Source organism: Seriola aureovittata, chromosome 16 (genome assembly GCF_021018895.1).
Source record: "Seriola aureovittata isolate HTS-2021-v1 ecotype China chromosome 16, ASM2101889v1, whole genome shotgun sequence".
Taxonomy (NCBI): Eukaryota; Metazoa; Chordata; class Actinopteri; order Carangiformes; family Carangidae; genus Seriola; species Seriola aureovittata.
Genome location: NC_079379.1, coordinates 16,130,045 through 16,156,537, shown reverse-complemented (window position 1 = coordinate 16,156,537; position 26,493 = coordinate 16,130,045). Strand labels below are relative to the sequence as shown.

General features: G+C 42.9%; 1 protein-coding gene across 2 annotated transcripts; it reads left to right on the top strand.

The window, feature by feature from the left end:
* The first annotated feature begins 1,421 nt into the window (after window positions 1-1,421).
* cspg5b (chondroitin sulfate proteoglycan 5b) lies at window positions 1,422-19,360 on the top strand. Of its 2 annotated transcripts, none has more exons than XM_056399846.1 (6): window positions 1,422-2,215; window positions 7,239-8,010; window positions 9,272-9,460; window positions 9,788-9,866; window positions 12,586-12,744; window positions 15,294-19,360. In XM_056399846.1, exons 1-6 carry the CDS (start codon window positions 2,134-2,136, stop codon window positions 15,945-15,947), a joined length of 1,935 nt encoding a protein of 644 aa, XP_056255821.1. In that variant the 5' UTR covers window positions 1,422-2,133; the 3' UTR covers window positions 15,948-19,360. The 2 variants fall into 2 exon arrangements, with proteins under 2 accessions (XP_056255821.1, XP_056255820.1); XM_056399845.1 differs by having other exon boundaries at window positions 1,424-2,215; window positions 9,788-9,950.
* The last annotated feature ends 7,133 nt before the right edge of the window (window positions 19,361-26,493 follow it).

The window sequence follows — 26,493 nt, the reverse complement described above, 5'->3', positions numbered from 1 at the left end:
ACCCCTCACTGTTCAACACAGGAACACAGGATGGAAAAACCAACGTGGCCTGATCAACAACATGCACAAACACATGCACGCACAGAGCTTGGCGTCAACTTAGGTGTGCTATTCTTCCACTCTGCTTCTCAGTAAGATCCATCTGTTCGTCCTACGCTAGAAAATATTTCTTTCCTCCCCATACAGTCTGAAAACTAACCTATTCTGCCTGTAAAAAGCCAAATACTGGAATTAATTCAATCGCTAGAGGAAGAGTGAGAGTGAAAAGATAAGATATACGTGCTTGTGTGTATTTATCATGGCAGATAAGTGTGTATTATTGTGTGTGTGTGTGTGTGTGTGTTTGTGTGTAGGGGGGGTAGGCGGGTGCAGAAGCAATTTCGTTCTGCTCTGTTTGGCAGTGCATCAGTGAACATTTTTCTGTTTCTCTATCTCCACCACTCTCCAGCTCCCTCTCTTCAATGCTTACCCATCTCTGTCCATCGTCTATATCCCATCACACACACATACCCTCTCTCTCTATTCCCCTCTTGTGTCGTCTGTCCCCTCCTCTATCTTTCCCTCTCTCCCTCTGCCAGCTCCGTCTTATACAAATTCCTACTCTTCTGTCATTGAGAGTGGGGATGTGAGGAATGGACTCAGTTTGGATTGTGGTGTTTTCTGAGGGATAATTGATGAGGAAAAGCAGGATGCTGCTCACAGCAGGAGCAGGGATCGATTCACTACCGATTCAATGAGTTATGAGAGAAACTGCAGTTTGTTCACCATGAACAGAGCATTTGGTCTTAATTATTTCATAATGTATCTGACATAATCCTGTTTAGCAAGAGAGTGGGTAGTCAGCCTTCCACGGGCCATTTTGTTAGATGTTTGTGACAGAAAAGGGAAAAGAAAAACAGGAAAGTGGATTAGTGTCACAGAGAAGTGATTACATGTTACACTATTTAGGGTGATAGAGGGAAAGATAGCAAAATGTATTGGAGCAAAGGCAACATGAAAATTATGTGTGTGTTAGGCTGTCTGGTGGGAAGAGGAAGAAAATAATAGAAATGGCGGTGGGCAGTGTGTGTGTGTGTGCGTGTGCGTGTGTGTGTGTGTGTGTGTGTGAGTGTATTGGGGGGAATAGGCAGATGCCATTGTCTGGAGCCTATATTACAATATAACAGTAAGAGGATTAACCACCCATCGTGAAGACCAATACATACACACACACACACACACACACACACACACACACACACACACACACACACACACACACACACACACACACACACACACACACACACACACACACACACCTCTGCACTGGCCAAAACCAGCATGCACCCAAATAACCCCCTGACATATAAACACCACCCAGAGAGAGAGAGAGAGAGAGAGACTTGGACATAGTGTTCACACACACATTAGCAGTGGTGTAAATGGAGCATATTGACTTCCAGTGACAACAGACGCTGCTTAAATCCCCCTCTCACCCCGATTCTACACAAGCTACAGCAGGCTGCTGAGGCTGGACACTGCTAAGCATTTACTCTGTGTGTGCGTTTCTCTCTCTCTCTGTGCGTGTGTGTTGGCACTTTGACACCCAAACGCACAGTGCGCGCACGCCTTGCCTTGCCGTGCCGTTCTGCGCCGCGCCGCGCCGCACCGCGCTTTGCCGCTCATCGCCTCTAGTAGCCAAAGGGAAAGGCTTAACGGATCGCAGGCAGGCAGGGACAAGCCCGGCTCATTAAAATCTCGTCTGCAGACCCTCTGCAGGTCGCGCGCATTACTACTACAACTCCTCGCGGTGCTGACGGTGCTGTCGACGGACCCAAAGTGACACGCGCGCGCTTAAAAGGTGTGGAGGAGAGGGCACAATGGAACCGAACCCGAGCCGTTAAACGGTTCAGACGTACACACACACACACACAAAACACACACATACACACACACACACACACACACACAAGCTGCAGCTGTGAAGGAGGCCAGACGCTGGTAAGGAAAACGGCGACATGGCGAAAACGGGAAAGATCTGAACTTTGGAGGATCCGCTGTGAGGATTATCGTACAGTCCAAAATCTGACCGCTGCAACGAGGAACGGGATCAGAGTTTGCATCAGTGTACCAAACGGAATAGCCAACGGTATGGCGCGCAGTGACAGTCGTTTGGGGACCTGGCAGGTGCTACTGACCATCTCGCTGGTCATCACCCCCCTGTCTGCTCACGGTAAGTCCGTTGCACTACCTGAGTCCCACCCTGTGCGTGTGTAAATGTGTATGTGTATGCATGTATGTGTGTTGCATGCAAGCGCTCACGTGCGTGAATCAAATCACACCTGCATTGGCTTTGACGAAGGAAATGACAAATGACATTGTCCATCTATGCAGCATAGGGACGCTAACATTTCAAATTTGTGCATTAATGGTTATTTTTAATAATCTTTCTATTGTCATTACTGGATTCTTTGAGCATATATTGATAGTAACCTGCTTGGCATTGATAGGCTGGTGTATTCTGTTTAGTATGGACACTTATCTTTTAAATGCATTAACGATCCTTTGCATCCTGGCATTAATGATGTCATTGGGTTCATTTTTATACATTTGCATTCAAAAGACTATCGATCAATCCTTAAGATGTGCAGGTAAATGTTATGGTCTGGTGTGAAATGATCTCTCTTCTGTTAAGAGCTGCTATATTGATTATTAATAACACTTGAACCACTGACTGTGGCCATGGTCCGGCCAATCTCATGTCCATTAAGGAGAAAAAACCTTTGCCTCCTGTACATACCTGTTTAATGGGTAACTGGCTTGTCTTAAATGTCATGAGCTCTCGCACTGCACGTCTTTATAAAGAAGAAAAAATATAGGTCTGTGGGTGATTGGAGAGACGGAGACATTTGACAGCTCAGTAGCTACTGCAGCTGCGGCGGTGCGTGGCCCAGACAAAGGCGGGATTAGGTGCACTGTGGTCTGGCTACAGGGGGCTAATTCACGGTGTTGAATGAACTGAATTCCTCCAGACATCCAGGAGAAGCCTGAGACAACCGAGCCCCCCACCCCATTCTTATTTAGCTACTGTCCATCCCTTGAGAGATGAAGGCAGGCAGTGTGGGAACGAAAATTGGACACAAGAAGTATCAGTTGGGGCGCGCACACACACACACACACACACACACACACACACACACACACACACACACACACACACACTCACACACACACTAACACTAACACTCACACTCACACACACACACACACACACACACACGCGCGCGCTCGCTGAAATCTGAAAAATCCTGGAAATGTAGAAATGAGCGCTGCTGCCGCTGCCCAGCAACAGGGTGGCTCGTGCACGCAGAGGGTCGCCGGGGTTCACTTGGGCACGCGCTGCCACTATATCGCCCCCCCTTTTCGCCGCATCTCTCGCCCTCAATGTGTAACCAGGCGTTAACACTGTGACATATTGACCGGTAAATGAACGCCTGACGTCCTCTCTCGCTCGCTTTAAACCCCAGAGACCACGTGGTTGTGGATATGTAATTAATAAGGAAGATTGTACAGGTGATTCTTCATTTGCACCCAGCTGTCAATTTATTAGGCACATCCAGCTAAAATTAATGCAGTCTCATACAACAGTCGTGCAACAAAATCCTCCATACATGAAGGTTATAATGTTCAGTTTGTGTGAAACTTTTTCAGAGAGGTGCTTATTTAACATAATTGTCATTTTGGAGGCGGCAGTTTGTCCACCCGGTTTATATCAATGAGGGTAGGCTAAAACACCTCTGGGTATAATGCGATATAGTTTGAAAACAAAACATTATTGTACTGTGACCCTTAGACAGTAATAGACCAAGAAAATAAAAAAGAACAAACAGGCAGTGGAAAATATAGCCTTAATATTCCTATAGCGGTCCTCTAGAGGCCTGTAGTTTAATGTATAGGTCTCGCTATGATTTTAAATGATTGTATAAAACTCACCTATCAGTTATATTTTATTTTTGACAGTTGACAGTTATTTTTCTCGATTGATCAATTAATAGTTCAGTCTAAAAAATGCAGGAAATAGCAAAAAAAAAAAAAAAAAAATGCCAAGGGCTTGTTTTGTGCCACAAATCGTTTTAATATAATTCACAAATTTGCCTCAAATTACTTTACAATTTGTATAGCATTGGAAACCCTTCCAACTTTACACCCTGTTTTATAAAACCATATGATTTACCTTCATAGGAGGAACAAGAAAACCAATACATTTTCACATGTGAAAAGTCATTAAATTTTTGTCGCTTTTGCTTCAAAATGACAATGAATAGATTATCGAAATGGTTACTAATTAATATTCTGTTGATCAGTTAAGCAATCAGTCAGTCCACTAACGCACGCACACACAAACATACAGGAATGCATATTATTCTTGAAGGCCATGTAAAGCAAGATGGATACAATCCAGACTCTTGGGTGCTCTGCCATGTAAGTACATGTGTGTCTGTGTGTGTCTACTGTCTGAGTGACTGCACACTGTGAGGTCCATCTGCCCTGTAGCCCCAGAAAGCTCATGATATGTCACAATAGATCAGATCATCAGCATCTCCCTGACTTTCACACGCACGCACACAGAAGGGGATGGACAATACTATTCATGGTTTAGAAATACAAATAAGAGATACAATCAGAGCAGCCGGACACATGCAGTGCAACCTTCCGAAGGTTTCTTTACCAATCAACACAGTTTTATTGTAAAAATAATTAAGTGGATCCACCACTGGCAGGGACCAACACCTGAGTGACGACTGTCCATTAACAGGTTTACATATGTGTTAAAAAAAAAGAAAAGAAAAAAGGAGCTGTATCGCCATCCAACATCCCTACCCATAATTCCCACTCTGTCCTGCTAGTGAGGCGTAGGCTGCTGGGAATCTGCGCTTCGGTCAGCCCCAGTGACCTCAGGTAAAACTTGTTACCATGGTGACATGCTCAGCGTGATGCCAGAGGTGAAGAGCTGAGCGGCAGTTAAAGGCACAATTCACACCATTTCTAAGACGGAAATCAAATTGCCAAGCAGGGGCTCATACATTCAATTTGCTCGTCTTGCTCTTGTAATCTCTTCATGTTCCCTTTTGCTCCTGTAATCGCTACAAGACTGCCAGCTGCTAACAGGATGTGGCATCTGAGTCTCAACAGGGAACAAATTGGCAGATTGAACCTTTAAATGAAATTTGAATGAGTTGTAATCTGTTTTAACTGGTGGAGCATGTCTATCTCTTTCACAAACTGGGAAGCATTCGAGTTCATTCCACCTCGGTTTTCCCAGAGATGGAGTTGGCATACAACACTCACTGACTAGCTGGCTGATTGATTGAAAAACAAGAGAGAGAAAGAGCGCGCAAACACTGGTTTCTCTGTTTCCACTGCATCTCCCTCGCCCCACTCCTTTCAACATGGCACCTCTTTACATCTCACCATGGCAACAGCAGTGTGTGTGTGTGTGTGTGTGTGTGTGTGTGTGTGTGAGGTGAATCTCATGGTTCCTCAGCCACCACTAGTCTTCGTGACTCCAGGCACGTTCAGATGGTTTTTGTATTAGCTCTGAATGAAGTGGCAGACACTGAAAGCAGTGATCTCATTGGGCACAGTGATTTCAGGGTGGCAATGGGAGAGATGTCGTCCAGCCAAGTCTTTGGATGACTTGGATGAGATGTACCAGGCCAGTGGAAAAGTATGAAGGAGCGGATTTTTGGAAATCAGTCAACTGTGGGAGCAGTACTTCTAGTGCAAGAAAAATACTCCCGAAACTGTTCAACAGCAGGGTCTTTTCTTTCTTTCTTGTTCCCTTTGTTTTCCCTTATTATTTTACATTTCTGGAGATGCACAAATGAGCCTTCTTGCCAGGACTTAGATGAGAAGATTGATATGACTCTTATGTCTGTAAGCTAAATATGAAGCATCCGCCAGCAGCCCATTAGTTTATCTTAGCAAAAAGATTGGAAATACCTTCTCTTCTCTGTCCAAAAGGACAAAATCAAAAGTTTTTTTTTGTTTTGGAAACTTTTGGATCTGCACTTGAATTTGAAATAGAGTTCTGTGGGTTTGAACGATGTTTGGCTGCACAGCACAAGTTAGTAATTGCTGGCCCATTGGTGACTCGCTGCATGTTAAAAAGTTTTAAGAATTCCTGTCAGGCTGTATCGCCTTGTCCTCTCTCTTTTTCTTTTTCTCTCTGCCTCTGTGACTATGTGTGTGCATCTTTCTCTGCAGCCTGCCTAGTAGAAGAGAAGTGCCTGCAGTCAGCCTCTAACCTATAGCTCTAAATCCTAATCTAATCCTCACCCAGTCTCGGTCACCAGAGCACATTAGACAATCAGTCAATGTTCCTAATCCTACATCTCCACAGTCTGATTACATGACAGTGTCCAGCTCTTGTTCTGATTTTTTTCACAATTAATCACTTAGCTCTTAAACATGAATCAAAGCAAGGCCCCTTTTCTTTACATCAATTAAACCAATTTTGTGCATTATTTTATACTGTTTGTCAAATTCATTTGAATTTAGAGTGAAAAGTCAGTTCAGCCTTAAGGCATTTCTGCAGAATACTGTTGGGATCCATTTCAATTATTCACGTCTCACCCTTGGCCACAATCTTTATAAAACAAAACAAAGACAGCGCTATGGGATTAGCTCTGAGCCTTTTTTTGTTATTTTGTCCTCTATATTTAGATGAAAAAATACCTGACAAACTCCCCCACTGCTCTGCCACTGATGTTGACAGTAAGATTATGTCAAAGGGGCACTCGATTGATTTTACACATCAATGTCAGTTTACCTGTCACATGAAGGACTCCGCCGCCTGTGAAAGCAGCTGTACGATGTCTTCATTGGTTCTGGAGGAGCTTTTGCTGGTATGAGTAAATGAGCCCCATGGATGTCATCACAGCTATCCTTGCTTGGGCTTTCAGACATTTCTTTTTAAAATAAAAAGAAGGTGTTACATTCTGGTGTGATCTTTTTTCCAGGTAGAAAGGATGTAATGAAAAGACACTATTGCATTATGGGAAGTGTGGGATCTAGTGTTTCCGGAGCTTTATCCACGATAAGGAACCAAAAGTCAGTTTTTGCTGCGATGATTTTGAAAAATCTGAAATTGAAAAATCTTAAAAATTTGTCACTTGTGAGTCACACAATTTTATGGAAGTAAAATACTAAATGACTGGACTACCCTGTAATGTTTTTCTGTGTCTAATTTACAGGGAGGCATCAACTGGCCAGACACCATCATCACCACAACCAGTCAACTGTCAACAAGGAGGCCTTGAACACCAGGATGGTGCTCAGTGATGACTCAGCAGAGAGAGACCACCTGATCGGAGCAGGTCTCGGGGCCAAACTCCCTCTAAGCTCCACCAAACATCACCATTCTCGTAAACGTGTCCACCTAGACTTTGTAGAAGAGGACCCACCTGTTGGGGAGGAGCTCACTGCCGGTGGGGCGGGTCCAGACCAGCCTGGAAACCCCCTGTCCGATGACGTCATCACCGTGGAGTTCCACAGCCCGGCGCCGGATGTTGTGCCCTCTGATTCTGCTCTGGATTGGGCGAAAGCCCCAAAACCCCAGAAGCAGAAAGGGGGAGACCCTACTGCATGGACGCTTTCTGACTTTTACGACTACCTGTCCCCTGATGACGACCTCTCGGCATTAGATACTACACCAGAACCTGAGCCCACCCCTTCACCGCCGCCCGACATGGAGGATGAGAATCCGCTCCTTACTGGTACTTCTGTTGTTCCTGACAAGGTGAAGCCTAATGTAGACAGCGGGCCCTCCTTACCTGCTCCTCCTATGCCAGGGCCAGACAAGGGTGATGAGTTGGGCCTAGGTGGTGCCATGGGGACGGATGGCTGCAGGCTGGGCTTCGTACGCTCTGGACCAGGGGTATGTGTGTCTCAGTGTGACATTGAACCCAATTTCTGCTTCAATGGAGGGGTGTGCACCGTGGTGGCTGGAATGGGAGCCTTCTGCAGGTGAGAAAAAAAACACTTTTTTTTCCCACAGTTAAATGTCATTGGCTGTTTTTTTAGTCTTTGGTTAAATTACAAGGAGGATTGCACCTTCCTATCAGCATTTACAAGCAGGCAGTGACATGTTAGAGGAAAACTGGTAGACATACATATCTACAGTATGAGAGCAGCACCAGGAGTGTCTGGGAGGATTGTTTGGAGCTAACACCCCCCCCCCCCCCCTTTTAATTTATGTTGTGAAAATTTCCAGTATGTTCCCCCCTGACACAAAAGAAAAGATTTAGGACATTTCAGACAAGCATACACATACACAGAAAACACACACATACACAAAGACAGAAGGCTGGCTTAATGTGTCATGAGGGTTCGTCAAGAACACAGCAGGGTCGCCAAAGGATTAGCTCAGTTTTGGAGGCAGGGGGTAAGGGTGTGTGTGTGTGTTGGTAGGCTGATGTAGATACACGCAGTATGCACACACAGAAAGTGTGTGAGAAATATGACAATACAGTGAGGTTAGGGAGCAAGACACACACATTAAATAAAGACACACACACACACTGCTCATGCACATGAACACTCACTCATGCACCACGCCTCGATAGCACCATCTGTCCAATCCTACAACCGCACTGTAAGCTTAGAGGTAAACTGTTGCTCATCTGATCTTACCTGCTGAGTAATAGCACACACACACACACACACACACACACATACGCACACTCACTCATGTACACACACAACCACACACACACCCACCCACACACACACTGGGATATCTAAGAGTTCAAACACACGCATGCAGTTGCACAGAGAAAGACAGGAATATGGACAAGGTACAAACACACACACACATACACACACACACACACACACACAGACACACACACGCACGCATGTGTCCTGATCCTTTGATCTCATTAAGGACTAGGCTGCAGGCCGAATCCCTGCTTTGCTGGACAGACCTCAGGACACCATGTCATCAGCCCTGAGTACCATTTTACACTCTTTACTGTGGATAACAAGCTGTAGTGATAAATATGGTAAATAAGCTAGTGTAGTGGGCAAACACTGATGATAAACCTCTTGGCTTCGGGCTTTTTCATACAGCAGATTAGAAGGAAAGGAGGGTTGACTACTAAAAGCTGACCAGCTAAAAGTCTTAATTCAATATAAAAAGGCAAATACTCTCATAAGCCAAGCTGTATAACGATGAAAGAATGACCAGTCTTAATCTAATTAACCCCCCACCTCCCTTTGTATCCAGGTGCAATGTGCAGGACTACATCTGGAACAAAGGCACGCGCTGTGATTGGGCAGTCACTGAGTTTCAGGTGCTGTGTGTGGTGGTGGGCGTGGCCTCCTTTGTGCTCGTCCTCCTCTTCATGATCATCGTATTCTTTGCCAAGAGGCTGCACCGCCTCAAGAACGAGAACAAGCGCCTTCGGAAACGCAGGTGTGTGTGTGTGTGTGTGTGTTGTGTGTGTGTGTGTGTGTGTGTGTTTGTGTGTGTGTGACTGGGGGGCGAGAACGTGAAAAGTTTTTAGAGTTGATTTACTTATCTTTGGTGTCCACTGAATTATTTATGTTCTTAGATTGTGATGATACATCTTGTGTCTCCCAGAGGCTTTAAACCTAGTTTCCCACTGTGCAGAGCAATACAGGAAAATATGGACCTGGAAAGACACAAATGCAAAGAAAGACAGAAAAAATGAAAAAAAAAAGACACATTTGCTGCAAATATTTATCACACACCTCTCTCTCCCTCTCTTTCCTCCTGCAGTAAGTACCGCCCACAGAGCACCGAGCCACAGACGGACGGCCTCTCGGTTTCCACAACAGCCGACGGCTCGCAGCCAAACGTAAGGAAACTGTGTGACACCCCTCCGCCCGCTCCCCAAGCTCACTCTCACAACCTGGCGTACTATGACAACATTATCTGTCAGGTATGCCCCAACTATCCTCATGTTTACTCTCCTCTCTCTTTCCTTCCATTCTTCTTCTTTTCCATTTAATTCTTTTCTCTTTTCCATTTGAGTCTTTTCCCTTTTCTTCTGTTTAATTTTCCTCCATCTGTTTTCCTCTTTTCCTCATTATGTTCTCTCCTATGTTGTCTCTCTGCCAGCTTGAGTAGTGGTTTGATCTTTGTATCTCTGTCTGCGTCCGTTTGTCTTTCTGTCTGTGTGCATGCCCGTCTATCTGTACCGAAAACATCCAACTAACTTATGTACACACCAAACTCGCCTTGATGCCCTATTAAATTATAAATTTTATTGGGTTTTCACCTGGAGTTGTGTATGTACAGTATAAGTGTGTGTTTAATGCTTTTCACACTCACCGATCCCCTCAGAGGCCATCAACAACCAGCTATACCTGGGAATATAAACCCAGAAACCCTTATAACCACTTCCAGGTAAGCAGAGCAGAAACATCCACATTGCCTGCAGCAGTTTCTCTCCCTGGCTTTGCTTTGAACTTATCCACTGTGCAACTGCTAGATGCCAGATTTTGGTTCTCCATTTTCTGCAAAACCTCACCTCCACAAACTCCTCCTGCACCCGATCTTGTATCATCTGTATTCCACGTACAGTGTAGGTGAAATGATTAATTACCTCCTGCAAGGCTTCCTGCAATCAGTTGTTCAGAGGTGTCATGTAGCCAGCCCTGTCTGAATAAATCGCAACTTCCCACATTTGCTGTCTCTCTTACCCGTGCCTCTGCAGCTTCCTGAGAAGCTCAATGAGGAAACCGAGCCTCCATTTTGTTTTAGCTGCTCGCTTCGCTCTTGTGCCCATAAAGCTCAGACAGCCATTTTAGGGTCCCAGTGCAGCAGGTCTCCCCCTTCTCCACCCAATTCCCCTCCAAAGGTTGTGCATGTAGTGCTATTATAAGGTGAAATGCATTATGTAGAAGCATGTGTGTGTGTCCGTGAATATGAATGTGTATGCACTGATGCATTAATTAAATTTCTATCCATGTTTCTGTGTGTGGGGGTTTGTGTTTTCAGGCAGATTTATGTGTGCCCCTGTTTGGCATTCATCAATCATACTGGCTTTCTAGGTTACTAAGCCAATACAGTAAGGTTACTGAGGCATGACTAAACTCTTCAACTCAATAATCAATGGAAATTCTTATTAATAGAGGCAGATATAAATAGAGATTAACCAATGTTGTTACATAAAGTTTATGAGATCGACAGAACAACGCTATTTTACCTGCATGACCTCAAGCTTTTTGGACTTGTTGTCTCTGGTGTGAAAGGGCGTTTAGCGAGTTGTATCCAACTGGAGCCAGTGTGACTGATCAATGGTGCCCTACTTACTGCCTGCTAAGCCCATGACCTTCAGATGTCTGTGACATATCAATCAATCGATGGTTTGAACATTTATGAGCTGACACACGCAGATGTACACAGACACAATAGTTTTGATGTGATACAAACACAGCTCTCTCATTGATTACTGCATGCATTACGTACATTTAACACACATGCATTCGCAAACACGAGAACAGATTGATGGATTTTTAAAAAATTGCATATTAATTCTCAGGCCATTACCCACACTTGGCTGGGCTAACTGGAGTGAACAAATTGACTGTTCAAGTGACTTGCTTTTTTAATATAAACCACTGCTCTCAGAGCTCTGCTGGCATTTCGGCGCAGTTGTTACCGCCGAGTTTCTGTGACTTCCGGATGCTCTAAATGTCAGGTCTAGAGGCTAAAAAGCCCCTGCAGCCATGTAGTCTGCAATGCAGTTTTTTAAATGTCAGAGAGCCGATCGGTATTTTTTAAAAGGCTGAGGTATGATTAGTTGATTAGATAAAGGTTCAGGCATGCAGTTCGAGTATCGGTTCATACAGTGACCCATATCAGTTCAAGAAGATCATCTCTAGCATGACAGAAGCTATCTGCAGGATAGGCATATGATTTTGTTTTGGTTCTTACTGAGATGTATTTTTAAATTTCCATTTTTGGTTTCAGTTTAGTTTTTAGTTTTCATTCAATTTAGTCAAAATTCTTTGAGGATTCCACATTGTCATTTACCCTGCTAACTCCATTATCTGGACATACTTTAGATTCCCATGTCCTTCCTCCAACACACATAGCATCTTCTTTTTACCTGTTGGTAAAAAGGCATCCTGTGGGGATGTAATGTGCCTCAGAGGTTTATGGAATCAATTTTGTGCATATTTTGGTGAACACAGCGGTAACACAGCAGTTGCCAGACCATTAACCCAATGGTCCTGTTAAATGACAACCTCAAACAATGAATTGGACAAGAATACTACACGCCCTCAAATGATGTAAAATACAAATTATACACACAAGTGATTATACAATGACAAATTAGGATGGGAAAGCTGCAGTATCAGTCTTAAGTGGAGCTTGGACACAAGCAGAAAAGCATTTAAGGTCCCTGCAAGTGCACACACATCCACACTCAGATATGCAAATGTGAGGAGCTGATGCACTTCAAGGTTACAGAACCCTGTGTAATATGTGCTCTGTGTATGTGTGTGTGTGTACCTCAAAGTGTGTTTGTATGTGCATATGTAAAGAGTAACTAACTGTCCTCACAGGATGAGCCTCAGAAGCAGGAGGACCCAGCAAAGTCCCCGCAACCCAAGGAAGAGGGGTCTATGAACATCCTCAACTCTCATTCCCCCAAGCATGAGAACAATCGCCCGACCTCTGTCGTCCACGACCACACCCCCAACAACACAGAGGAAAATGCCGAGGTAAACATGCTCCAGAACAACCTGGTATAATGTCACCATCTGTCAAAGTGTGCTGCCAGAGAATCAGACCAAAATATTCAATGCGCACACAAACAACAGGAGATCATTATAGGCTAATATTGTTTACACCTTGAAAAGTACATATTGTGTGTTTTATAAAGTTTGAATTAGGCCTAATGTCAAAAGTAAGCACAACATGAGTTTTAGGTTACAACTTGAGAAGCACAATAGTCCTGTTTACAAGGCTGCCATGACATCACTGATCAGATAGTGGCACCACTGCCTCCTTTCTTTTCTCTGTCTGCCTTTTACTCTGGTCTAAAATCTCTGGCTTGGACCAACTAATGACTGACTTTCCTCTCTACTGATGCCCTGCCTTGGTCTTTGACCAATGAACTCTTGCTCCTTCATTGTCTCCTCTCCTGTCCTGCCCCCACCCCCACCCCACCCCCAGCCTGCCCTGCCTTACTGTCTCTCCCTCTGCCCGCATGCATTGGTGTTATCAACGAAAAGTGTCTGAAAACGTAATATTTGCAAAAGAAGTACGTGGAAATCAAGTGAATCTGTATTTGCGAAATATTCATGTTTGACATTGCTAATAAGTGGATATGTTTAGATTATATGAGGTCAAAGTAATTGCTTGGAGTTGATATTTGAATCTATATACACATACAGTATTACACACGCTGTGTCTTGGTTTTCAATGTGATTTCTAATACTTTAATGTACTTCAGGTTCTTTTGTACTTTTTTGGGTATACATGGAGGATTATAGTTCACAGTGGTTGGAATAAATCTTTTTAATTTTATCCAGCTTGTCCCTGTGTGTTGCTATGAGCTCTGCTTTCCCTCGAGACTCTCTCTTTCTCTCTCTCTCTCTCCTTTCTCTGCATGCCTGCTCACAATGAAGCTAACTACTGCCCAACTGCTCTCATGCTAATAATAATTGAATGCATGGCTGACCCTGCTTTTGTGCCACAGTAGGCAGCTCACAGATTACACTACACGCACAATGGCGACTGTGTGCTCATTCAGCACCATGGACAGCTCCTCGAGATGAATAGAAACTACTGCAACAGCTTGAAATACAACTTTTTTTATTCTCCCTGTCAGACATTAAAATTTACAGCAAGCTTTTTAACCAGACCCAGTGTCGTAGCAGGGAAAACATCACAGGTTACTCAGTTTTAATTTGTCAATTATAGATCTATATTTTTTTTAAACAATGAATGGAGATGAAAGTTAAATTATCTGCTTTGAGTTTGTATTTCTCTGTCCTTTTTAGAAAATTCTGAACTTCCAACTTTTAATCCTTTAATTTTACAAGTCCACATTTGAGGCCCACCATCATTTCAATTCAAACTCACAATTTTTTTTTTTTTTTACATTACAATTATCTGTATATGTATATATGTATCATTATTGTTTTGTTTTATATCTCCATGTCTAGTTCTGATCATTTGTACTGTCATCTGTTTTGACCCTTCTCTATCCATGGATGAATTACTAAATGGGCCTATTGGGCCCAGACCTGAGGTATCAGGGGTCTCCGTTATAAATATTGGTAATCATCTGATGCCTAGTCTGATCTGATATTATTTTTGGTAATACAGCTGCACATTTGATTAAAATGAGCCAACATCAAAATTAGAAATTGCATAGCAAATAAAGGCAAAGAAACTGAACATTTAATATTACAATATGAAGGACAATAGTTAATTGAAATGGGCTGAAATTAGAGCGATGGAATAAGAAAATAAAGTACAGACAGACAGAAATAATAGACCATAAATTCGGTAACGATGTTACAGTGCAGTAAAAAGTTGCCTCAAATTCAAGAAAGGAATAAAAGTACAGCAGAGAAATTGTGCTTTAAGTAAACATAACCAACATTACAGGTTTCTTTTGATAGTTTCCTGTAATATGTATAGTATGCTCTACAGGATTTTGTATATCTGTGTAGAGGAATGTACATATTGATTTATACATCTCCAGCCTGAACAATCAATAACAGACTCTGAGAGTTCTGATTAATCTGGCTATAAAAAATATGTTTGTATTAACTATGGATCACATATGCTCATATGTGAAAGAGGTTGTTCCTGATGATAAACCCACAGAGAATTCTCAGCCCACTCAGCAGTTTCCCTCAGCTCCACAGAGCTTTATAGTGATTTTCAGCTCATTGATTTCATTTACCAACCTTAATTTCACTGTTTTGGTTTCCCCCCTCCGCTATCATAGCATCGTTTTCAGCTGTAGCAGGAAGCTCTTGCCAATGAAAAAGCTTTGAAACTTCTTTGTATGCTACCCAGCATTAGATGGCAGACTAGCCGGTGAACACAGTGGACAATTTAGCAGCTTAAAAGTCAGATATTTCCCTGAGGAGTTGGTGGCGAACCAAAGCAGAACTGTCTGTGTGCCCAGGGGCCCATTGTCTCATAATCCATCCATGCCAGTATCTCTGTACAGCTTTGTTTCATTATTTTTGCCTCTATGACTCTCCCTGCATTGTTGCATCTTTCTCTACTTGCCATATTTTCACATCAGGATGGAGTCACTATTGGCCTGGAAGTGCTCCTCCCTAAAGAGGCCAAGCTCCACTCAGAGACCAGCCCGCCCCTTCAGTATGACGTCTTCCTCTACAAGGTTGCCAACAATGGAGACCCCACTTCTCCCAGCCATGCCCCTCCCACTCACTGTGCAAACTCTTACTCCACCTCTTATCCCATCCCCAAATCACCCAAATCGCCCAAAACACCTAAGACACCCAAGTCGACCAAGGTGCCCAAGTCACCCAAATCACCCAGACACGCCAAGGAGCACCCATCCATTTACCGTGAGCCGTTGTGTGGAAGGCACTCCTCACCTGGCCGTCACCCCTCACTTGGTCACCACCCGTCACCCATTCGTCATTCTGCACCTGGGTGCTATTCTTCCCCTACCTACCATCCGTCCTCCCACCACTCTCCTGCCCAGTATAGATGCATGCCCACCTCCGCTTCCACCCCGCCTCAGCTACGGAGGCCCAGAGGTCGATCTCAAGATCCAGGCTCAGAGCGCTCTTGGAGTGGGGGAGACTACCAGAGTGGACACATTCATCCATCCCCCTCCTCACCTCATCTTACCCAGCCCCCTCCATCACCATCATGCAGGATGAAGTACAGCCCAGTCAGCACCCGATCACTGCCACCACTCTCCTGACCAGGCCTCCACCCAGTCTGGCCCAGCATCTATAAATTCAAACGCCCGAACATCTGTCATGATCTAACCTATCCACTGATTTGTCCATCCTGACTCTAACTCTTATTAGTGATTTATATATAATTTATCCATCCATCCATCATCAAGTTTTGTACCCTGCCCCCCCACACACATTTATACCTAGAGGAAGCATAGCACCTGGTCCTGGTCCCTGGAGCCAGAAAGCAAGAACTGGGACAGTTTTGTATACCACACTCAATCAAACTCAGACATGGATGCATGAAAATGCAAACATTAATCACTGTGTAGTCGCTGCAGCCTCACATTCACACCTTTATATAGATAACAAACGTCTCAAAGCTCAGGTTACTGCTCACACAAGCACAAAATGAACATCTACACGTGAACATGCTCTCCTAGAATGGTGCCAACGACAGCGACTGCTGAGGATATTGTTCATAAAGGTTTCATAGTGGTTTACTACAGTAGCCTTAGTGTTTTCAATGGTTTATATAAATCTTTTATTATTCAGTGTGTAAGATTATTTCATGTTTTCAAAAACTTTTTTGGTATGTTTTTCATGTTTCTAATCCTCAATAAATAGATGAACAACAAAATGTGCAGTATTGTGCTCGAAAGATGGAGTAAGCTGGTAGGAACAAAGCGAACGACGATCAAAAGAGACAGCAAGGCAACAAGAGTAAAGGATGAGGATTTTTGTTTAGTGTGCCCAATTTATATGTGAAAAAATATGAGGGACTCTGCTGCCCCTCGTGGACAAAGCAAGCATTACAACATGGACAGTAAAAGTAAAGCCCGTGTAATTCTGGTGCTTTAGCTACATTTTAGGTTTAAAATTAGGTTAAAGGAGTAAATCAAAATGTTTAAATTATATGTTAGCTCCCTGGATAATTCTTCAACATGGATCATTTCTTTGTGCATGTATCTGGATATGTTTGTCTACAGTATGAGTTAGAGTCATGTCCGTGTGCCTGTGCAGAAGAGGTCAGATTAAGAGTGTTTTCGACTGCTTATCTAGCCATTTCTAATCAAAGCGAGACCGTTAAACATTTGCTGAATAGCGGCTACAGTGGCTACAAGTGAGATTTAAAAAATAATGTTAAATGCTAAAACATAACAACAATAACACAAGTAGAGACGAGCCAGTGAGCTGACTCAGTTATACGGCAATATTTATCTAAAGCCTGACGAAAAGCTACTATCCCCTTCCGTGGTCAAAAATGTAATGTCATTTTGTTTTGGTTATCATTTTTTCCATCAAATGGAAGAGGAAAAGTCGTATTTTATCTCTCAGCCTCTGAAGTGGTTAGTGGGCGCGTGTAACTGACAGCAGAGCAGCAGTGAGGAAACAAAGTGCACAGTGTTTAGTTAGCAGAGATACTGTAGAGAGAGAACCACATCAGCTTCTGTACCGACTGTAATGATATTATCGGGTAAGTTTAAAGTACTTTTCAGCGTGCTGTAGCTGGATAGCTAATTAGCCTGAAAACTGGCGTAAATGTACTTTCACCAGGTGAATCAAGAGTACCTGATATCAGACACGATGGCAGACTTCTCAGGCACCTCCACAGTTGACAGGAAATCACATGACCTCAGCAGTGGAAGTTGGTCGTGTCGTTATTTCTGTGAAGGAGCACACAAATGTTAATATGTGTTAATATATGTATGTATATATATGTATATATATACATACATATATATATATACTCACATTTTTTGGGTATACAAAGTTTACTCGTAAGAAATATGTTTTAGAAGTCAAACGATTAAGGCTTCATACAATATTTTAAATTAAGTTTTCGATTAGTACAGATTTTATAAATGAGCATATGAGAATTTAAAGTTAATTCAATAACTTAAACAGTTGCCAATTATTTTAAACATATTATGAAATGTTTGAATCAAATTTGAATTTATTGAACAATAAATTAAAATTATTAAAGAATGTGAATATGCCTCACTGGAAGACCCTGTAAGCTATAGATGAAAGTTACTGACCCTTACTACATTTATTATAACGTCGTTGTCAAAATCAAGATCAATCCAGCTGTTATGTTAAATTGGTTTGTCCTCGGCCCTCTAGGGTTCTAAAGGTAATATGAAAAACTGTGATACAGTCATTCCTTGTGATGTCTTAGATAGCCTTAGATAGTCTTGGCACTTTTTATCCAGAGGGGATGAAAGCGAGCCGCTTCATGAATTAACTTTATATTGGCCCATTTTTAAAATCTGTACTAATTGCGAACTTAATTTACAACATTTTATAAAGTCAGTTGACCTTTGAAATATATTTCTAATGAGTAAACCTTGTGTATACATACAGTATATTTTGAAAATTTGTGGCTGGGAGTAGAATTTTTACCCTGTTTTTAGACTTGAATCTGATTGGACCAATCACAAACCAAATGTTCACGAAAGCACCTCTTATTTCAGTTCTTTTTGTAACCTCAGCAGTGATATCATTTTCTGATACTTTTGATTCACAGTTTTCATCAAATACACATCTCCTCTACACATGTAGGCTACATGTTTTTTCATATGAACACATAGTAATAGTTTTTTCATCCAGAAATACCCTCAGAAGAGCATCAACGGTTGTTACATGACCCTCTTCTGTGCTGACATGAATACAAAGAGATAAAATATTAATTTTTGACCTTTTATGTTTTGATTTCTTCTCAAAGGTGAGAACATGTGATTCAGACTGCAGATATTTGCTGCAGCAGAAAAAACATTCAATTTAATTTCACTTGTACTTGATGAAGAGATGTTATTCTCTTTGAATGCCTATTGTATGCTGCACTTTTTTCACATTGTTACTTTATTATTTATAACATGAGGGTACCGCTTCTATCCTCTTTGGTTTTCAGGACTTGAATCTGCTCATCTCTAGCAGCACATCTGTTTTCTATAGGGAATTCAAATTAGGCAGCTTTTCTATTCTTTGACTTTTTACCTGGATGAAAAGAAGATGGATCGAGTGAAGGTGAAGTTATCCTTCCCGCTGCTCTCATTCATCAGAAATAGGCTGTCTTGACATGAAAAGAGTAATTGACAGGTTTTAAAGTGGAGTGTCTGTATCTCTCAGTGACACTCAATGCTCCTGAAGAGCTCTCCTGTCCTGCTCCACCTGCAAGGTGCTCACTGTGTGTCCTCAGTGTGTCCTCACTTGTCAGGTTTTTTTCTTGTCTTTTCTTTTTTTTTTTTTTGGGCTAATGTAGCATCGAGAAGTGTCCCGGCATTTGGAGTGACCCTGAAACTAAAATAGACCTCACTCTGAAACGTAATTATGTTTTTCTTTTCTGTGCTCCTATATTGCTGAGTGAAAGAACAGAAACATTGATTTTCACATTTTACTTAAAATATGGCCGCAATAAAAGATATGACAAACAGCCAGGTGTTGGGTTGCATCCATGTCGAATCTTGTAACCCTGCAGCTCATTACATACATGAGATGCTTCACAGAAAAGAAGACAATGTGAGAGGAATGGAAGACAGTAAAATCAAAAGCTATACAGATAAGCAAGATGAAATGACGAAAAAACACTCAAACTGAAGCTGTACAAATAACAAAAGAACACTTGAAATTGGTAATATGATACTGCTTTCACTGCCCCAATCTCCCCGGTTACAGTAGATCATTCCAGCCGCATAACAATTTGAGACATATGTACACATAGCTGATGCCACGTAGGTAGATTACTGCCTGCTCTGAGACCATCTCTACTTCACATCACACATCAAAGACCTCAGAGGAAAGTCAGGACCAATCCAGAAACACTGACAGTCTGCAAACTTTGGTGCTATTATCTCAGCAGGGTGTAAATTTCTAGGCTCAGTGAGAGATGATCTCTCAGCGTGACTTGATTAAAGTGGAGGCAGTTGGTCAGGAGTGAGCAGAGCAGGTTTTGTCGAATAATCAGGTTTGTTGTCAGAGATCACAGCCAGATGTAGGAGCAGTAAAGGCTGCTTGAGCAAAGACTGCTTCAAAATAACCCATCAGGCTTGGTCTGTGTGCCTTTACGGAGAAGACTGATAAAATATTGAGAACGTGGGCGAGATCATCCACAAAAAAACCCCAAAAAGACAAAACTGAATAAGTAAAAAAGATGTTTGCAGAAAAACACATTTAATGCCTTCAAGTTTAATCAGCACTCTGTAAGCAGACACAAAACCATGTTCGTAAGGGATATATCAGAATTTAAAAAACTTGATTCCACTGAGATGTCACCTTGCACAACCTGTTCTCCAGCCAGCCCATCTTCTGAGTGTGTGTGTGTGTGTGTGTGTGTGTGCGCCCGCGCACGTGCATGTGCATGTGCAGCTCCTGTATAAACCACTGAGCGGCAGCGTTGCCCCACAGTCCAGCTTGCACTGCTACTGTAGATAAGAGATAAGATCGGCTGACACTTTGAAACGGTTGATCTGCATCTTCATTAACATTCACTGTGTGTCGACTGAGGGAATGTATGCTGAATCAACATGATGCTGGGATAATTGATAATGTTATCATGAAGATATCTTGATGATCTCTGATGATCTCAGGCATATTTAAAGCTTTGCAGGGGAGGAGATGAGTGCTGGGATAGTGCACAGGTGTGTGTGTGTGTGTGTGTGTGTGTGTGTCTGTAGATACTATGTGATCTGCTGGGTTGATGAGATGATATGTCTGCATACTACATGTGTAGATTGTGTGTTTTTTGCATGTGTGTGTGTGTGTGTGTGTGTGTGTGTGTGTGTGTGTGTGTGTGTGTGTGTGAACTACTTGAGTGTGTTGCTTTTTGGCAGGTTCATTACTGCCTCTTTAAGTAAGGCTATAAAGTATTTTTGCTGACCTAAAACAGATGTAATTCTCTCCCTCTGAGCCCCTCCCTCTGTCTGTAATGCACCCACACACACACACAAACACACACACACACACACACACACACACGCACACACACACACACACACACACACGCACAAACACACGAACAGATCTCCTGAGATGCCTCTCATAGCAGATGAAGGGTTTTTATAATTAGTGGAATACCCACATAATGCAGCGAATTCACTGCATTTTCCTCACAAAACCCAATTTGTTTTTGAATCATTTTTGACAAGGCTTTGATTCCACATTCGTCTGTTTGCTTTCACCATCAAAGAAAAGATAATGAGCTAAAAAAATATTTCATCCATCAGTCTGAAATACAGACGACAGTAATCCACAGAATATGAATCGTTTTATAGAGATAACACACCTATTGTTCACTCACAATAGGTACATTAACTCTATTGTTGTGTACATGGTTGCCAAGTTTTAAAATGATGCTTTTTGATGTATTTTACTCTCAACAATATTAAGAGACCCCCCACTTACTGCCTTTCTCCCCTTCTCTTTGTGTTCATGCTTTTGTGTCCGCTCCTCTCTGTGAGTCAGGCGAAATGACTTTCGACTCAGGAGTGAGAAATGTCTTCACTTTGTGTGCACGCGTGGGTGTGTGCAAGAGAAAGTAAAGGTTCACTTCACCTGAAAAAAAAAAGAAAAGAAAAGAATAATGGCTATATTTTCCCATTTAAACTTAAAGGTTTATAGTCACACAGATGGTTTTGGTTTTATTTGTCAGGATCTAAGTGTCATTTCTTGATGTTTGAACAACTCAAATAAATGATTGCACTGGGGTTGCAAAGCAAGTCTGAGTAGAACATGTCTCTAAAGGTCTGCAAATAAAACTCTATCCACACCCAGACGCCACTATGTTTTATAGCTGTTACATGTGATTTAGGTGAACTGATCCTTTAAACATATTCTAGATTTTTCCCACAAAATCCCTCAAAAAGACCAAGGCAAAGTATTGTCTTTCCAACCAAAGCCTGATATGTCTTATTCCTCAAATGTGTATTAAACTGCAACTATAAAAAGTCCCCAATAAATGCAAAATACACTTGCTACATTTGCTACAAACTACAGTGTCCAGCTGGTTTCGAAATAACCAAGCCATTTTAAAGCATAGAGTATATTTGTGATTTTGAAGATATTGGTCTTCAGCAGGAACCAATGGGCTTGGGGCTAAAAGCCACTGACGGGAGAGGGGAGTCAGTAAGTACTGAGACGGACTAACGTTGGTTTGATTTGGTGCGAGTGACAAAAATAGAGAATACTGTCAGCCTTATCCTTTAATGCACCTGCACACACTCCCACACACATGTTAAGGTCACAGATTAACCTGCTCATGGAGTGTCAAAGGTCAGACAGGAGGGGAAGTAAACTCAGTCTCCTCTTCCCCTCCTCCTCCTCCTTTTCCCTTGCTTCTCCCTCCTTTGCTGCTGTCATTTGGTTTTTCACCTGCGGTAACATCCCCTCCCTCTCTCTTTACCCCCCTCCTTCGGCCTCTCTCCCTTGGCTTCCATATTGATTTACTCTGTATCCCGCGGTCACATTCTTGTGGCGAAGGTTTCCGGCTGAAAACCGCTGACATTTACCTCACAGTCACAACACGCCTCATTTAAGCCTCACAAAATAATGCGCGCTTTTATGGTACATGCCAACGCTGTGAAAGTTAAAGAATGATTGCAGACATTTTGAACATCCAATGGTGTAATGGAGCCACTTTGCTCCATGTGAGAAGTGAGAGTTGAGTGCTTGTGGTGCACATTTAAAAAAAACTATGAACATGCTCACATTCCCAAAGTTTCCCTTCTTCTTGTTCCCTCTTCTAATGCCTTCTCAACTTTCCCGTCCCTCCAGTGGCCCTTGTTACCATGGAGATGTCTCAGATCCTAGGTGGGCTTTCATAAAGTCCTCCTAAGTAGATGCGAACACATGCACACACACACACACACACACACACACACACATAAACATATCTGAGGGCAGCATGGAGGACACCCGTGGAGAGGAAGGTGGGGACCCAAAGGCTGCACCCTGCCCTCAGCCTGTGGTGCTGGAAGGAAGGAACCCAAATTTACCAACGTGGGTGGGAGGCATCACACTCCCACACAGATATCCACACACACACACACACACACACACACACACACACTCATGCGACGCAGGTGTGCACAATTGGGAGGGGGCTTGGCACAGCAGGACCACCTGGGCAGAGAGGCTTAGAGGGATGTGTGGTGATTGTGGTGCATGTGAAATAACCCCTGGGGTTCTTCTCTCTTTCCCCATTTAGCGCCGATAAAAGGCCTGTTACTGGATTAAATTATGACAAACAACACAAATACGCATATCTGGACATAGGGGTCATTTGCTCTCCATCAAGCTGGTGAAAGCTTGAATAAATGTATGTGCATAACTTAAGAATTTGAGTCACTGATGCAGTTTTTTTTCTTTTCTCTCAGATGAATGCGCCATGACAGAAAGAAAACATTATGCAATACATGATGCAGTGTGAGAGCTTGAGTCAGAACAGTCAATTCACAAGTGACTCCATTATAAACTTCAAACATCACTCAGACGCCTCTATTTGCAGACTGTGATTGTGTTCAGCCCAGTAACAATAACTTAATGTTCTGTTTGTGGTGAAAAGATTAATTCATTCTATTTCTTGCGTTAACTGACTTCAGGGCTTATTTAAACACGTTATAATATTATTTCCTGCTGATACGAGTCAGTGTGAAATTGCATTAACATTCTCTCAGTTCCCTTCTCTTCGCTCCAGTTTAGCGACTCGCTCCTGACTCATAACTGCCTGTCTGACTGAGGGAGTTAATGTGTTCAACAGCCAGCTGTCCCTCAAATAACACGCTCAATAATTCATATTGTGAGGCACACACACAAACACACACAAACACGGACATATATACTGTATGTGCATGTTGAAATGCAGGTGAACGACAACTTGGCGAGGAAACAGCGACAAAAGTCTTGTAGCATCTTTTCTTGCTAAGGAGGCAAATAAAAGAATGTGTGTGTGTGTGTGTGTGAAAGGGAGAGAGATGGTCACAGTAGGTTTGTGTGTGTGTGTGCAAAGCAATAGGAGAGAGGCTATGTACTGCGTGTGTGTGTGTGTGTGTGTGTGTGTGTGTGTGTGTGTGTCCTCTTTACTAATGGATATCAGATCTCTCATGTGTTGAGCCAGCAGAAGTAGAGCAGTAGATCCATCATGTGGGACTGGGGTCACGACCGCAGGCTCGACCTTCACTCACACACACACATACACACACACACACACACCAAGTAATTTCCCCCAAAACATTTGGATTCAGCCAAATCTTCAGCCAGCTCTTTAATTAGTGAGTGTAAATGCATTTAGGGATCAGATGTTAAGGCAGTTTGACAGACAGGAACACGGGTGGGTGGGTGGCAGCACTTAAATATCAAGATTTGCAGACTTGTGTGTTTTCCACTGAGTGGTGACTTCAGCTGAGGGCATGTCCTCTCAACATAGTTTCTTGCTCCTGCAGTTCAACACCTCATCTGCTTTCAAAATAAATAAATAAATAAAAACTAAATTTCTCTGGTGCCAAAATCTTAGTGTTCACCTCAAATATCTTTGGGTTTTGGATTTGAAAATTTCAGCTTGCTCTGTGGAAACTTTTTCTAAATTTTTTGGATCAATTAAACGCAGATTAATCACCAATGAGAATAATTGTTGGTTGCAGCTGAGACTGATTCATTTCAAAGCATCGGTAATAATAGTGAAATATTCAGCAAGTGCATTTCTACAAGGCCTGTCTGTAAGAATCTTTTCTTTTTTTCTTTTTATTCTTCCAGGATTTTAACAGGTCAAAATCAAAGCTTGAATGTTTCTGCCGTCACCTCGCCATGGCTTCACGGATGGAGATGTCACGCAGTTACTCTGCCTGTTGGGTAACAGATCACTTTGATCCAGACAGAGATACCTCACCCGCAGTTGGGCGGTGCGCCATCTAATTTAATACAGACATTTCATGGTGGTCGGGGGATGAATCCTAGTGGTCTAATGATGTTGGTGATCCCCAGAATCTTGATCAATCTAACCTTGAGCGCTGCCGTGAAGTTGACATTTGACCTTATGACCCTGAGATTAGTGTTTGAAAGCAATTTACTGTAGTAAACCAGTGGTCCAGGGAAAGCTGTTGATGTCAAAGCTTATTGATTATCAGTTTATGCAAGCTGTACTTCAATCCATGTACATTTTTCAGCTTTATTTTCATATTTCTTTTCTTGAATAAGGTCATCACATCATTGGGTGAATTACCATGTTAAAAACTGACAAACGCACACACACACACGCATACACACTGTAGGTTAACAGCCCAGCACACCCTGTCTTATGAAAGTCAGCTACAGAAACCAGGCTGGGGTTCATCGTCTGTTCTTCCTGCCCTGCTGCTTTAACAGGCAGCGACCCCCCACTACACCCTCCCTCCCTCCCCTCCCTGCTCTCCCTCTCGTCCACCCCCACAAGAGCCTGATGATGTGCAGGCTCCACAGAGCAGGACTTTCAAACGATATCATTACCATTTCAAAGAACCTGCTGCTGCCTTATGGACCTACAAGCTGTGGCATGTTATATGGAGCAGGACGTTGTTTGCCACAAACTGCATCATCACCGTGCATCTTCATATCTAAATGACAGCCAACGACTGTACGTTACACATTCCCGAGTCTGCCGGCTGTTGTGTGCTGTTTCAATTAGGGAAAAGGCATCGATGCTGTGTGTGTGTGTGTGTGTGCGTCTGCAGTTCTTGCAGGGTATCCTGTGAGGCATCACTGCTGCATGTCAGTAATTCAAACAAAAGCTTTGTTTTTGCTGCTGTCAATTACATGGCACATACAGAGCAGAGACCAAAAAGAGCGGGACTGATTCGCATGCGGGCCTCTGAGGATGTACATTCACTAAACAAGAGTTGAGCACTTTGGAGGACATGTTTCTAATTTATTTATTGCCCCCCCCCTCACCTCCCAAAAAAAAGGGTGCGGGAGGGGGTCTGTCAGTCGCCCGACTTGAGGTTTTCTCATTTAAATACTGGTGAACACAAACACACACAGACTTAAGCGCCCAGTGGTTCCTGCTGCAACATTAATGTCCTCATTTATCCTCTTATGCACAAATGTCAACCTTTGTCAGCCTCCATCCCTGCCTCTCCCTCTCTCCCCTCTTTAACTGCCCTCCACACCTTCGCCAGCTCTTCTCTCCCTTCCCCTCCCGCTTTCTGCTCCTTTGTATTTGCTCCCATGCCTTCAGTCCCATTCATTCCTCCACCCCTACCTGCATACCCTTTCCCTCCTGTCTGCATTCCCCTCACTCTTTCACCCTGCTTTCTGTAACTCATTGTATCCAGCCAACCCCCCACCCCCCCACCCCCCCACCTATCCTGCACCCTGCACAGATATTGCACATTTCTCCACCATATCTGCCTCTCTTTTGTTTTGTTTCATTCTCTTTTTTTTTTCACCTTCTTCTGCTTGGGGATCCTCAAGTGACATCATCACTCCTACAGTTACCATGGTTTCGGGGGAAAGGGACCGTAATAACTGTTTGGATCAAACAGACAGGCTTGGTGCTGTTGTATCACACACACAAACACAAAATAAGAGGTGCTCGAGACA